The sequence below is a fragment of the Drosophila nasuta genome, chromosome X (genome assembly GCF_023558535.2).
Source record: "Drosophila nasuta strain 15112-1781.00 chromosome X, ASM2355853v1, whole genome shotgun sequence".
In the NCBI taxonomy this organism is placed as follows: domain Eukaryota; kingdom Metazoa; phylum Arthropoda; class Insecta; order Diptera; family Drosophilidae; genus Drosophila; species Drosophila nasuta.
Window position 1 is genome coordinate 8,656,611 of NC_083459.1, and position 12,700 is coordinate 8,669,310.

The 12,700-nt window shown below is 31.8% G+C and overlaps 1 protein-coding gene across 1 annotated transcript; it reads left to right on the top strand.

Moving 5' to 3' along the window:
* The first annotated feature begins 6,797 nt into the window (after positions 1-6,797).
* On the top strand, positions 6,798-9,365 carry LOC132796532 (uncharacterized). The gene is made up of 4 exons (XM_060807733.1): positions 6,798-7,110; positions 8,086-8,252; positions 8,341-8,567; positions 8,628-9,365. Exons 1-4 carry the CDS (start codon positions 6,827-6,829, stop codon positions 8,850-8,852), a joined length of 903 nt encoding a protein of 300 aa, XP_060663716.1. The 5' UTR covers positions 6,798-6,826; the 3' UTR covers positions 8,853-9,365.
* Positions 9,366-12,700: the final 3,335 nt, after the last annotated feature.

A 12,700-nucleotide genomic window follows, 5' to 3' on the forward strand; every position in this document is an offset into this window, starting at 1 on the left:
AATTATTGTTACTTATTATTATTTTATTAAAATAACGAATACAATTTCTTATTTCAATGAGATAAGCCAGAGTTTTAATATTACATTTCGATTTTTCTTACAATGATTAATACAAAATAATTGTGAAGGTCAGTCAAAATGAAATAACTTCATTAACTTTCAATTACAATAATTTGAGAAAAGCAAAATGTTAAGTTTAGGTATTTGATTTTTTGTACATAAATATCTGTAATACTATATACATAGTATGTTACATATAATACATTTGAATTCGTCACTAAGAAGTGGTGAATCTAAATTTGATAAATTAAGCATTCGTACATCTGATTTAGTTATCTATTTATTAATTCAAATTTTCAAATGTATTAAGAAAAAAAAGTCTTAACTTCATCTATTTAACTTTTGTGATAAATACTTTTTTGTATCTAAAAGGAATTTAAATATTGCTTACAAAGATTGAAGATGAAATTATGTATAAGCCGTGTATAAATAAATTAAGTATACGCACACTAAATGAAATAATCTCTTAATATTGCTTCAAATAAAAGTAAATTTAAAGAAATTCAAAAAAAATTTTCAATTCCATTTCTTTTATTTTAGATAAGTATTTGGAAAATTTATTGTCTTCACATTTCAAAATATATAAGAGCAAAATTAGAATTTCGCTACATTTTATATAATTTACATAAATAGTTAGTAAAGTACAAAATTTAAATAAATTGCTTTTAATTCCATTCAGAATTCTAATTTCCATTGCATAAATTAGAAAATTAAGTGAATTAAGAACAAACAATTAGCAAGTTGAGCAGCAAAACAAAAAGCGAACGTGACTTTCAGTGTGATTTAAAATGTTGCGACTTTGTTGTTGATTTTTTTTGTTGTTTGGCATATCTGGTAAGCTGTTGCTAAACATTAATCTAATGCTAAGGGGAATCACGTACAGGTGGAACAACTAAAGACTCTATTTTCTCGCTCTTTGTTCCTCTCTTTATCTATCTTTCGTTTTTTTTTTTTTGTTTTATAGAAAAATCTCGCTTTGCACTTGCTGCTCTACTCTGTTGTCTAACATGCAATTTGCATAAGCTGTGCCGAAAGCTGGCGACTGGGACAAATTTGTCAGATGACTTTGGCCTAAGCATCGACTCAGTTGGCCAACTTTAAAGCCAACGCAAAACTGCAACAAACTGAAGCGATTGTCAACTGGCAAAACATGTCCATGTCCATGTCCATGTTCGTCTCACACTCTTTAGCTGAGGACTTTAGCATATGCTTCACGCATTTGCTCGTTCTGAATATAATATACAAACACACACACACACACAGCTGCAAATATAGACACTGTTAGAAAATAAGCATAACATAACATGCTAATGCATACAGAGAGATAGAGATAGAGAGAGAGTAAATTTAATCAGCAAGCTTGTATTCAAATTGAAAGTGAAGCATCTGATGATGAACATAAAGTACTATGATATACACTCTACTAAAATTGCATATTTATGTTAGCAAGCAAAAATATGTATTTGTTTTGGAATTACATTCTTAAAATATATTTTAAAATAAAAAGGAATAAATTGGATTTGGATTTGATTATAATAAAATATGTAACAGGCCTAGCTTTAGTTTAATTGAAATAAATAGATCAAATTAAATAATTTGTAAGTATTCTATTTTTGAGATATATTAATCATCTCAAATTTCTTAAACTTACTACTTTTTTTAAAAGTAAGTTCTGTAATTCTTGGCTTAAGCCAAGATATTAGATACTCTTTTGACTCAACTATATTTTTAGATTTTTATGTTAACACTTCATTTTTTTTTTAATATTTAGAAGTTAAATGCAATAAATAGACGTTTGGCTGATATAAAATATTCAAAAGCTTGAATTCAGTTAAAATAAATAACATAAATAATCTGTTTATATTTGTAAGCTCTGAGTTTATTCCGTTTTGAAATTTAATTTTCAAAAAAAATTTATATTAAATAGATGTTCAATTGCCATAGAAAATTTAACACATAAGCCTTAAATTTAAATGAATTTATTTGCTAATATTACATACATTTTTCATTCATCTAGAATTTATATTTTCTATGTAAATACTACATTTTTTTCTAAATTTATTCAATAATTTAATGCAGTATATAGACAAAATATAAAATTACTTAAATAATCTATTCATATTTGTATGTAAAACATTATTTTTAGAATTCAATTTTCGAAATAAATGAGCAATAAATTCAAAGTAATAATATAAGTGCTTCTTTTATCAGCCTATATTTTGCGTTCTTTATATAAACACCAAATTTTAAAAATATGTTCATAAATTTAATGCAGTAAATAGGCATTTTAATGGTATAAAATATTCAATGGACACAGTTTAAATTCAATTTAAGTAAATTAATTGATTTTGAAGACCTTTTTAATGATAAACTTTGTAATTCGACTTTTAAAACAGAGTTGAAAATAATATTTAAGGAACCTAAATTGCTTATATTCGAAACACGTTAATGTTAGACTTTTAAGAATTTATTATATTTTAATTTTATATATTGTACCCCTCTCCAAAAAAATTCATTTTAAGATAGAATATTAATTTTATTTTTTGTAATTAGAATTGTGAAATAGACTTCAAAAGAGTATTTATTAAATATACGTCAACGTAGTAGTGAAGTCTTTAATTTGAAGTATTTAATTGTATTTTATTAGAAACACTTTATTGTTAGACTTTTTGGAATATTAATTATAATTATAATATATTATACATATGTATATATTTTAAGTTATATTATGTTTTAATCCATACTTTACACCTTACCTAAAAAACCATTATAATTACTAAAATTGTTCAAAATTCCCTTCTACTCTAATGAAATTAAAAAATTTTCCAACTCTCTAGCAGAGTGTCTAGAATGAATGCCTTAAATTGTGTGCAGTTGTTTTGGGCAGTGAAGTGTGTGCTCGACTCGTCGAAAAGTGTTTGACTGATGCGCAAACAAGAAAATAACTCAAGTGGCTGCTGCAAAACTGTTGAAGCCCAAAAATTGTGTGTCAGTAATCAAGTTAAAGGGAAACTTTCCGTTTCCCTTCGACCCTCACACACACACAAACACACACACATGTGAGACAAGTTTGTAGATGCGTTCGTTGCTTTTGCCTATAATTGAGCAATTTACACCACAAGATGCCACAGATTCAAAAAAGAGCGAGAGAAAGAGAGCAACAACTATTTGTGTTGTGTTGTTGTGTCTGTCCAAGGACCTTTTCAACATTCTGCTGCTGGGAGGCCATCAAACAGTGCGCCGACATTGCTGGAATGCGATAAAAATGTTGAGATTATTTAACCGAAATACTTTCAAATCGAAATCGACCAATATAAATTCATGCCTCAGACACAACTTGCCACACATAGCTCTCTCTCTCTCTCTCTCTCTCTCTTTCTCTCGTTCTGACATTGCGGAGTGTTTTTAACTGTCGACTGTCGATTGTCTCTGCTATTGACTTTAGGGTTTGGGGTTCAGGAAATGCTGCCAAATGAAATATTGTGCAAAATGCCAAGCTGAGTTTGCCATTTTTGGTTTGTGTCCATTGTGTGCCAGTGCAGAGAACAAACTTGAAACAATATTTTATGCTTATATGGTTACAAATATTTATTAGTTTGTTATTTTCATCTGCAGCTGCTCGCGCTCGCTGCACTCAGCTAAAACATTTGAATTCCATTTTTATGGCAGCTAACGGTTTGGTATTTTGATGAGGGGGAAGCCGAAAGCTGAAACCGAAAAACTGTCAAAAATGCCGTCGAATAAAACGTTTAAATTTATTAATTGCGCTTTTGAGTTTTTGACGGCGCGGAATTTAATCTGACTAAGTGTCTGTTCCTCTGAGCTGTCTGTCTGTCTGAGTGTCTGACTGTCTGTTTCGTAATTGCAGTCGTTAAATGAGCAGACACATCAACCGGTATCCCTCAGAACCTCTTATAGCACCTACGCAACGAAAGAGACCGCAAACAAAGGAGTGAGAGAGTAAGCGGAGAGAGAGAGAGAGAGAGAGAGAGAGAGAGAGAGGTCAGTGGCTGTTGCTTATCATCCATCAGTTATTTATGCGGAAAGGCTTTTAATGCGTAACAGTTTATTTTCAATTTCAATTTAACAGAATTAGCCATTAATCAGCATTCCCAAAAATAAACATTTCGCAATAATTAAGATTGCTTAATTAATTAACAACTAGTTAACCAATCAATCAATGCAATTCAATTGTTTTGATTGACAGCAATTAATATTTGCAGAAAAACTCAAATAAAACAATTAACAGCTTAATTAAGCAAGTCAATTCAAATGAATTGAGTTATTTCTGTTAATTGAAAGAAAAAAAAAAGAATATTTTTTGAAGTATGTTTTTCATTTTCATAATTTTTGACCCGGTTAATTGTTTTGGCTGGTATATTTTGGTATATTTTTAATATAGTACTATATGCCTTTGGCATATTTTAGTATTTTTTGTATATAATTTTGCTGTATTCTAAGAATAATGCAGCACTGAAAATGGGTAACGAGAATCTGACAGTTCAGCAACTGTATTTACTTATTTATCTAATCTTTTCTTTTTGTACTCGATGGTATATTTTGAGTATATTATATTATAGTATTTTCGTGGTATACTTATGGTAAATTTTATTGCTCATAGTCTAGCACACTCAAAAGTAATTTTGTTTTCCTTGTTTAATAGTGTTTTCTTTTTGTACTCGATGGTACTATATAAATAAACTAAATATAGCAGTCGGTATAGTATTTTTTGTTATATTAAATTGGTATATTTTAAGAATAATACTGCACTGAAAATAAGTAACGGGTATCTCGCAGTCAAGCACACTCAACTCTAGATTTGTTACTTGTTTTAAACAATATTTTTGTGGTCAAATGTCAAATTTATCACATTTCAATTTAAAGTACCATTTAATTCAATTAGACAAGCAATTCAAACAATTGAAATTTATTTCATTTATTTTTGTATCTAAATTGATTGCTTAAACTACGTGAACAGCTGCAAGCGATAGCAAAAAGACAGCTCGTAAATATACAAATATAGCATAACGATTATTTTTATTATTATTATTATTTTGATTGCCCCGATGACAGACAATTGAAATGGGGGGGGAAATGTTCAGGTTATTGTTCTGTCATCGTTTAAATCGAAATGCACATCGATAATAACAATGATGATGACGTTGATTGAGACCTCCGTTTGGACTGCCTGGACTTCTGGACCTCTGGCTGGCATTTATCACCCATTCGACGCCATTGTCAAGGACACACACAAGTGTTAAACAATACCAAAAAAAAAAAGAAAAAGAAAAATACACAAACGACAGCAAATAAATCAGCAAAAACAATAACAAAAAGCAGAGGAAGAAAAGAAAGGACGCCTACTTTTTTTTTTTTTGCTTGTCGAGAAAACGTTGCACTCAATAATATGAACAGCGGCAGTTGTCGAAATCCGAGTCGAAGTCGAAGTCGAAGTCGAAGTCGATTACGATAGCATCTCAAAGGCTCTGGGACGATGACGCGGCTGGCTGCTCTGGTCAATGAACCGTAATGCTGCCACTTAATGGGGCAATCGAGACTGCACTGGCAGAAAATAAAAGACACTATTTAATGTTAATTGCAAGTGTCTCCTTTCGAGTTTATCTTTTTTAGTGACTAAATTTTAAATAAAAGAAATTTAAGGAAAATAATAGAAAAAGAAACTCTTTGAGAACTACATTTTATTTGAAATATACTTGTATTTAAGCAAAATTATAAATAAATTTTGTATTTTTATTAATAATATTTTGATGAGATATTCAGTAGATCCCAACTATAGTTTAATCATTACAAATTTACAAAGTTGATTACTGATTTTAATTTCATTATTATTTTTATAGTTTCAAACTAATATAAGCACAGCTGTAATTCAGTCAACAAAAAAAAAGTCTGTGTAAAGTAAAGTGTGATGTGCCAAAAATTTGACTGTATGTGTGCCAAATGCATGTGTGTGTGTTTGACTATCAGCCGGACCAAGATAATTGGGAAGGTGTATCAGCTAAGTGGGCGTGGTCAAGCAATAGAGTTGCAAAAAGATTGCTAAGTCTGATTGGGTGCGCTTTTAATCAACTGTTGCCCAACAGTTGTGAAGAATTACAACAAGTTGACAAACTAAGCTGTTGGTAATCAAAAGAGCTTAACAATGATTTCGAAACTTAGAATATCTATTTATTTAAATTGCTTCATAAATTAGAATATGGAATAGAGAATCCATATTTCAAATCACATTGTGACTACATTTTATTTATACTCAATATGAACTAAAATTATTTTACCAACATTTTAATAAAAAATCTTCGAATACAAAAACCAACCACAAATTTCTCGCAGTGTACTGCTGCAGCTGCGACTGACACGCATTAGAGACGACATCATTTCGTTCTCGACGAAACAAAACACATGTCGAAAACATCGAGAACAGAATGAAAATCAAAATGCAGAACAAAACGGAATCAAAGTCAAAGTTTGGCCCAAAAAAAAAAATGACAAGCGTTTGAGCCGCGTGAGTGAGAGATTTAAGGATTGAGGGATTGGGCAACATGGCAATGGACAAATTCGGGAGGCGAGTGAAGGAGGAATGTATGAATGGTCAGTCATGAAGACTGCCAAATCATTTGCCATCGATGTGTGAGTTTATTATTTCGTATTTCGGTTCCACGAGTATAAAAGCCCAACAGCAGCTGGCAGAAGGAATCAATTATTAAATTTGCAGCCAGGCATCAAGTTATCATTAAGTGCTTCTGTTAGAATGAGTTCGCATCGTGTTGCCAGGATAATTTTCTGCCAGTTTCTGCTGCTGCTTGGCCATCTCAATCTATCGAGCACTGTTGAGGCACGTTGGACTGTGCGTCCCAGGCATCCCAACACGATGAGGACAACAACAGCTCAGCCCGTGGATCGCCATCAACATGTGCATCATTGGCCGCCTTTGGTGGCTCCCAAGTTGCCAGAGTCGCAGCCAGCTGAGGACGAAAGCATTCGCGTGATCGATAACTTTGATCACCGTTCTCCAGATGGACAACATGAGTACAGGTGACGTTTGTTGTCCTCAACATATTCCATTTTAATTGCTTATATTTAAATCATAGAATTCGTTAAAATTCGTTGTACATTTCATAAAAGCTATTTTCAATTTATACATATTTACTTTTCTCATTATCAATTACTCCACTGCTGTAGCTAACTCTTCTCACTTTTCAATTTGTTTCTTCTTAAATCTTATTTTATTCAATTGTTCACTTCACAACTACTAACATCTTAGCTTTTTTGGATACTCAACTGTTCATTTCTTAACCATATAACTAATCACATTTTAGTTTCTCATTTGTTTTCATTGGTTAACTCTTTCTTTCTAGCTCTTCTCATTGTCTTAAGAATAAGAATAAGTCTTCATTTCTCATCTGTTTTATGACTGCAACTATCCACATCTGAACTCATCAATTGACCACTTCTTACTTATTTGCATTGTTTATCTATTTCTAAATAGCTCTTTCCATTCTAAATTTGATTTTTTATAGGAGGCATCTCCGACCCCATCAGTCTGTCTGTCCGTCCGAATGAACTCCTACATCTCAGAGACTATAAGGCTACCCATTCTAAAATATACGAACTGATAACTTCTTATTTGACATATTCTGAACTAAACTGTTCATTACTACAAAATCCTTTTGTTCCCTTTTTAACTGTGATCTTCTCTTCTCTACTTAACTCATCTGTTTACTACTCAACTCTTTTTGGAAACTCTTTTCAGTTCTTAGATCTTCATTTTTTAACTGTTCGTTTCAGAAGAATTCTCCTCATTTCATATATTTTCTCTCTCTTTTGAACTGTTTAATGTTCTCGAGTCTTTACTTCCCAAAAGTTCACTTCTCACTTAAACTGTTCTTCATTCATTTCATAATTTTCTTCTCACTTGTTAACTGTTCACTTCTTCTCATTGTAACTGTCACAACTTTTCACTCAATCCCAAACTCTTCCCATTTTACAACTGTTCTCTTCTTGTTTCAGATATCAGCTAAGCAATGGCGACACTCGCTATGAGCGCACCTATTGGCTGCCCGTGGGCAAGAATTGGGTGCTCGCCCGTCGTGGTTATTATTCGGTACCATTGCCCAATGCGAAGTACTCGACGGTCTTCTACCGAGCGGATCACCATGGCTACCATGTGGATACACGTGAGTGGAGGGGAAAGGGTTGGGGAGGGCGAGCACAATTGACGCTTCAGTGTGTGACCGAGCGTAAAATTTTATGCCCAAAACGCAGACACATTATCCGAGGAGCAACCGCTGTTGCCGCGCACTCTGGAGTTGCCCCATGACCTGGCTGAAGCAGCAGCAGCTAAGCGAAATTCAATAAGCGTGCCAGAGCGTAACGAGACAGCGACAGCCAAAGTGAAAGAGATGGCGAAAATGGCGATAGGAGAGGGCGAGGCAACCCGAAGCGAAAGCAGTGCCAAAGTTCAAGCTAAAGTCCAGGAGCAGCAGCGGAATGTAAGCTAGCTTCCTCTCTATGTTTCACATATAAGTATAAAAAGCGTGTTACAATTGCAGCAACTGAAACTGAAACAGAAAGAGAAACAGACAGAAACAGCGACAGCGACAGCGACAGAGACAGAGATGGAGAACAAAACCAAGCCATCAACTGTGGCCAAAGTCGACGACATTTTGGCAACTGAAGTTGAACCAACTGCGGCGGATGATGATGATGATGACGCTCTTGTTGTTCCTGACGATGATGATGTGACGGAAAGCACCACAACAAGAAGAGGGAGGTGAATGTGAGGCGCGGATAAAGATGTGAATGACGCTGGGTAAAGTGACATCAAATAGCTGCACGTGTGACGTGGCAGCAGCTTCAACTCCATCTCCATCCCCATCTTCATCCCATTCCAATTCCTTTTCCTGCTTCTGCCATGGCCACTGTCACAGTTAGTGGCTTTCCGCTTTTCGCTCTGCTCAACTGCCAGGCTTCAGTTGTTCCAAATCAAATTGAAACAATTGCCGCAGTGCCACTTGCCATTGAGCACTGAGCTGAGCTGTGTTAGAGGAGACGACGAGTCGAAAAGCATTTGTCCTAACACAATTTATCCACGAAACCAACTGCCAAACTCTCTGGCAGATCGAGCAAAACCAAGACGAAGCCGAAGACGAAGACGAAGACGAAGACCAACTCACTGATACACATCATCATCAACTGCTCACATTACGCCCAGCATCATCACATTGCCATCACACTTCAAATTCGATTTGCCCACAGCAATCAAAATTATATAAAATACAAATAAATATTTTGGCACATATCTTCATAAACAAAAGACGTGTTTTACTTTTATTGCAATTCTATTAATCAAAGTCAATTGCCCTTTATTTATATTTATTATAAACAATTTTAGACAGTTTTAGAGAAAACAGTTCAACTCTTACAAATTTTTAGAAAACTATATAAAATTTACTGAATTTTATAGCATTAAATTGAAGACAATAAAGTTCTTTTAAATATTTGTAAATATGTTTTAAAATCAAATTCTTAGAATTCTTAATTTGTCATATTATCAACATTTTTAAAGTAAAGTAAATCAAAATTCTTAACATTAAATTGATGTCATTAAAGATATTCAATAAAAAGCGCAAAATTTATACAACATTCAAAAATTAAATATTTTAAAATTAATATTTTATCAATTTAGGTAAAATTTCGAGAAAAAAGCTAGCGTTAAAATTGTTTAATAATATGTACATGTATAATTAATAGAAAATTAAAAAATAATATTTTTAAAAATTTAACATTCAATTTAACTGTTAAAGTGAAATTCTTAACAATATATTGGTGACACTAAAGTTGTTTAAAGAAATATGTTAGAAAACATTTTAAAAATTAAAAATGTTAAAAAAATTTAAGATTGATTCCCAGAATGATTTTCTAATAACAAATTACATTATATTAATGAATAAAAATAATTTTGATTTAAAGAAAAGGTTTTCCTCTGCTTTGATTAATAACGTATATTTTATTTGAAAACTTCTCTATAAAGTACATTTTGCATTACAAAGAGTGTACTCTAAACTAAATGGAAATTTAATGAATTTTATAAAATGTTTATGCATTTATTGAGCCAACTTTTAGTCACTTTTAATCAATAATATTATATCAATAATCACAGTAATCAATAATATTAATTTTGGGACTTTAGCTAAATTCCCTAGCTTTGCTTTATCAATGGAATTTAGCCAAAAATGGGGGAAAAAAAGTTATGCATAAATAAGAGAGAATCTATTTGGTAGAGAAAATATCGTTTAAAATATAATTAATTCAATTGGTTTTCATAATCTTGACAATAAATATTGCGTAACATGGAATACTAATATGTATGTTGAAGCCACAAACACACATTTGCCATTCAGATGTCACACACACTTGTGTGCATATGTGTGTGTGTGTGTACGTGTGTCCGCAAGCTAGAAAATTTCACATAACATAAAATATGAAAAGTTGTAGAGAGAAATTTTCAAGAGGCAAAAAAAGAGATGCACAAAAGAACCCAAAAATGATGCTTGTTGTGGTTCTCATTTTGATACCCGGTACCCGTGGGATAGAAGGGTATTATGAGTTTGTGCGTTCAATAAGGAAGAAATAACTCCTGCAATTTGGTATATTTTGTTCTGTATGGTATATATCGATATACCTTCGATATATAGGCTTATTTTAGTCTTAGTTGCTTGCAAATCAAGTATATTTTGTATAATATGGTATATTTTAAATGTAGTAGTATATCGATATAGCAATTATAGATTTCGGTATTTTTCTGTATGTTTTTTATAAACGGCTGCTGCAGTCGGGTCTACATATTGTGCACTCTATGGTATATTTTAAATGTAATAGTATATCGAAATACCAAATACAGCCTTTAGTAACTGATTTGGTTGACAGTCTGGTAAATTTTACATTCAGTCGTATATTTTGAATGTAATAGTATATCGAAATACCAAATATTGTCATCAATATATAATATTTGAGTATTTGTTTATTATATTAGTTTGGTATGTTTTAGGTATAATACCACACTGTTCATCTTGTATTGAAAATGATTAACGGGTATCTTAAAGTCCAGCACAATCGAGTATAGCTTTCTTACTTGTTTGTTGTTGCTGTTGACTGCGGGGCGCATTGTATCCAATGCCGGCAATTTGTAGATGCTCATCATTATCAACTTAATTATCAGCATCTCGTTATAAGTGCTCAGCTTCCAACTCGATTCGGTTTTTGGCATTATGCTCATGTCCACTGCCAGCATGTGACAACGGTTCTTTTTACTCCTCTCTCCACTCTCTCCCCTCTCTTCTCCACACTCCTATGATGTTAAGTTCATAGATGTGCTTATAGGAATGCTCCAGTCGGTATCCAATATACAGCAAAAGCCAAAAATGCAGTAACATGCAGGCTGAGCCAAAGCCAAAGCCAACGATAGGTGAGCACCATTAACTCTCTGATTATTTGGCACTGAAAAAAAAAAAACTCTGATGTCGTTGCTGCCATTTGCCACAAAATGTTTCACAGTTTCGCAACCATTTCTCATAATTTAACCGCATTCGAACTCGTGTCCGCCTGCCCTTTTCGTCCTTCTTGTCCTTTGCGTAATTTTGTAGTGCTTTGTGGACGACGCAAATAACTTTGATGCATTGAGGCGCCTCGGGGGCATTTTGCAGCATAATCAGACTCTCTGGATTATGCGGCAAGACACTGTTCTCAGTTTCAGTATCGTCAATTTGCGGAATATTTTGTAATTGTGATGGATGGCATTGTATATTAACTATCAATCATTAATACATTTATATTTTGTACTGCTGAAAATAGAATTCAATTTAATTAGCTGCAAATTTGCACATCTATTTTTCTCTTTTTTACAAAAAAAAAATTTCAGCAGCTCAAATTTATGTTTTTTATTAAAAGTGTGTTTTTTTAATGCTATTTTTATGATATAAGTGTTACCTTAAGTGTGCACATTGAAAAAAATTATATATAATATGCTTCAATTGCATAAAAAGCAATAATTTATTTATTTTTAACTGTTTATTTATTAGAAATAAAAAAGAAGTTTTACTTTATGTGTCAAAATAAAATATAAATTTCTTTAATTTTATGAAAAGCAATATTATTTAAAATTATAATCTATTTAACATTTATATTTATGAGAAAAGAAAATTTCAAAATGTTCTAATTGTATAAAAATAATATTGTTTTATAACTGAATAAATATATAACTACAAAAAATGCAGAATTAATAATTATATTTTTAAAGTACAGTTTTCCGATTTTAATGAGTTTATGTTTTCAGGATAGTGTGTTATAGAAACTATTTTCGGGAATTTATTTTAATTATTTTATTGTCGATTATGAGCTATGAACATTAAAAACTACAATTAAAATTAAAAATTAAAAAATAATAAAAACTTTAAAGAATCGTTAAATTAAAAATAATTTAATTTAAAATGATCAATATCAAAATAAAACATTATTTCAATTTTAAGACTCACGATTTTCAATTATTTATAGACTGATGCAAAGATGCTAAATACTTTAATTAATTTTAAAATTCTTAAGGTTTAAAAATGAATTTTTCATTTCT

Bases quoted from the DNA above. Each gene is read 5' to 3' on its own strand.
- LOC132796532 (XM_060807733.1), top strand. From the start codon at position 6,827: ATGAGTTCGCATCGTGTTGCCAGGATAATTTTCTGCCAGTTTCTGCTG. The intron at 7,111-8,085 runs GTGACGTTTGTT...TTCTTGTTTCAG, and splicing joins GATGGACAACATGAGTACAG to ATATCAGCTAAGCAATGGCG. The intron at 8,568-8,627 runs GTAAGCTAGCTT...TTACAATTGCAG, and splicing joins TCCAGGAGCAGCAGCGGAAT to CAACTGAAACTGAAACAGAA.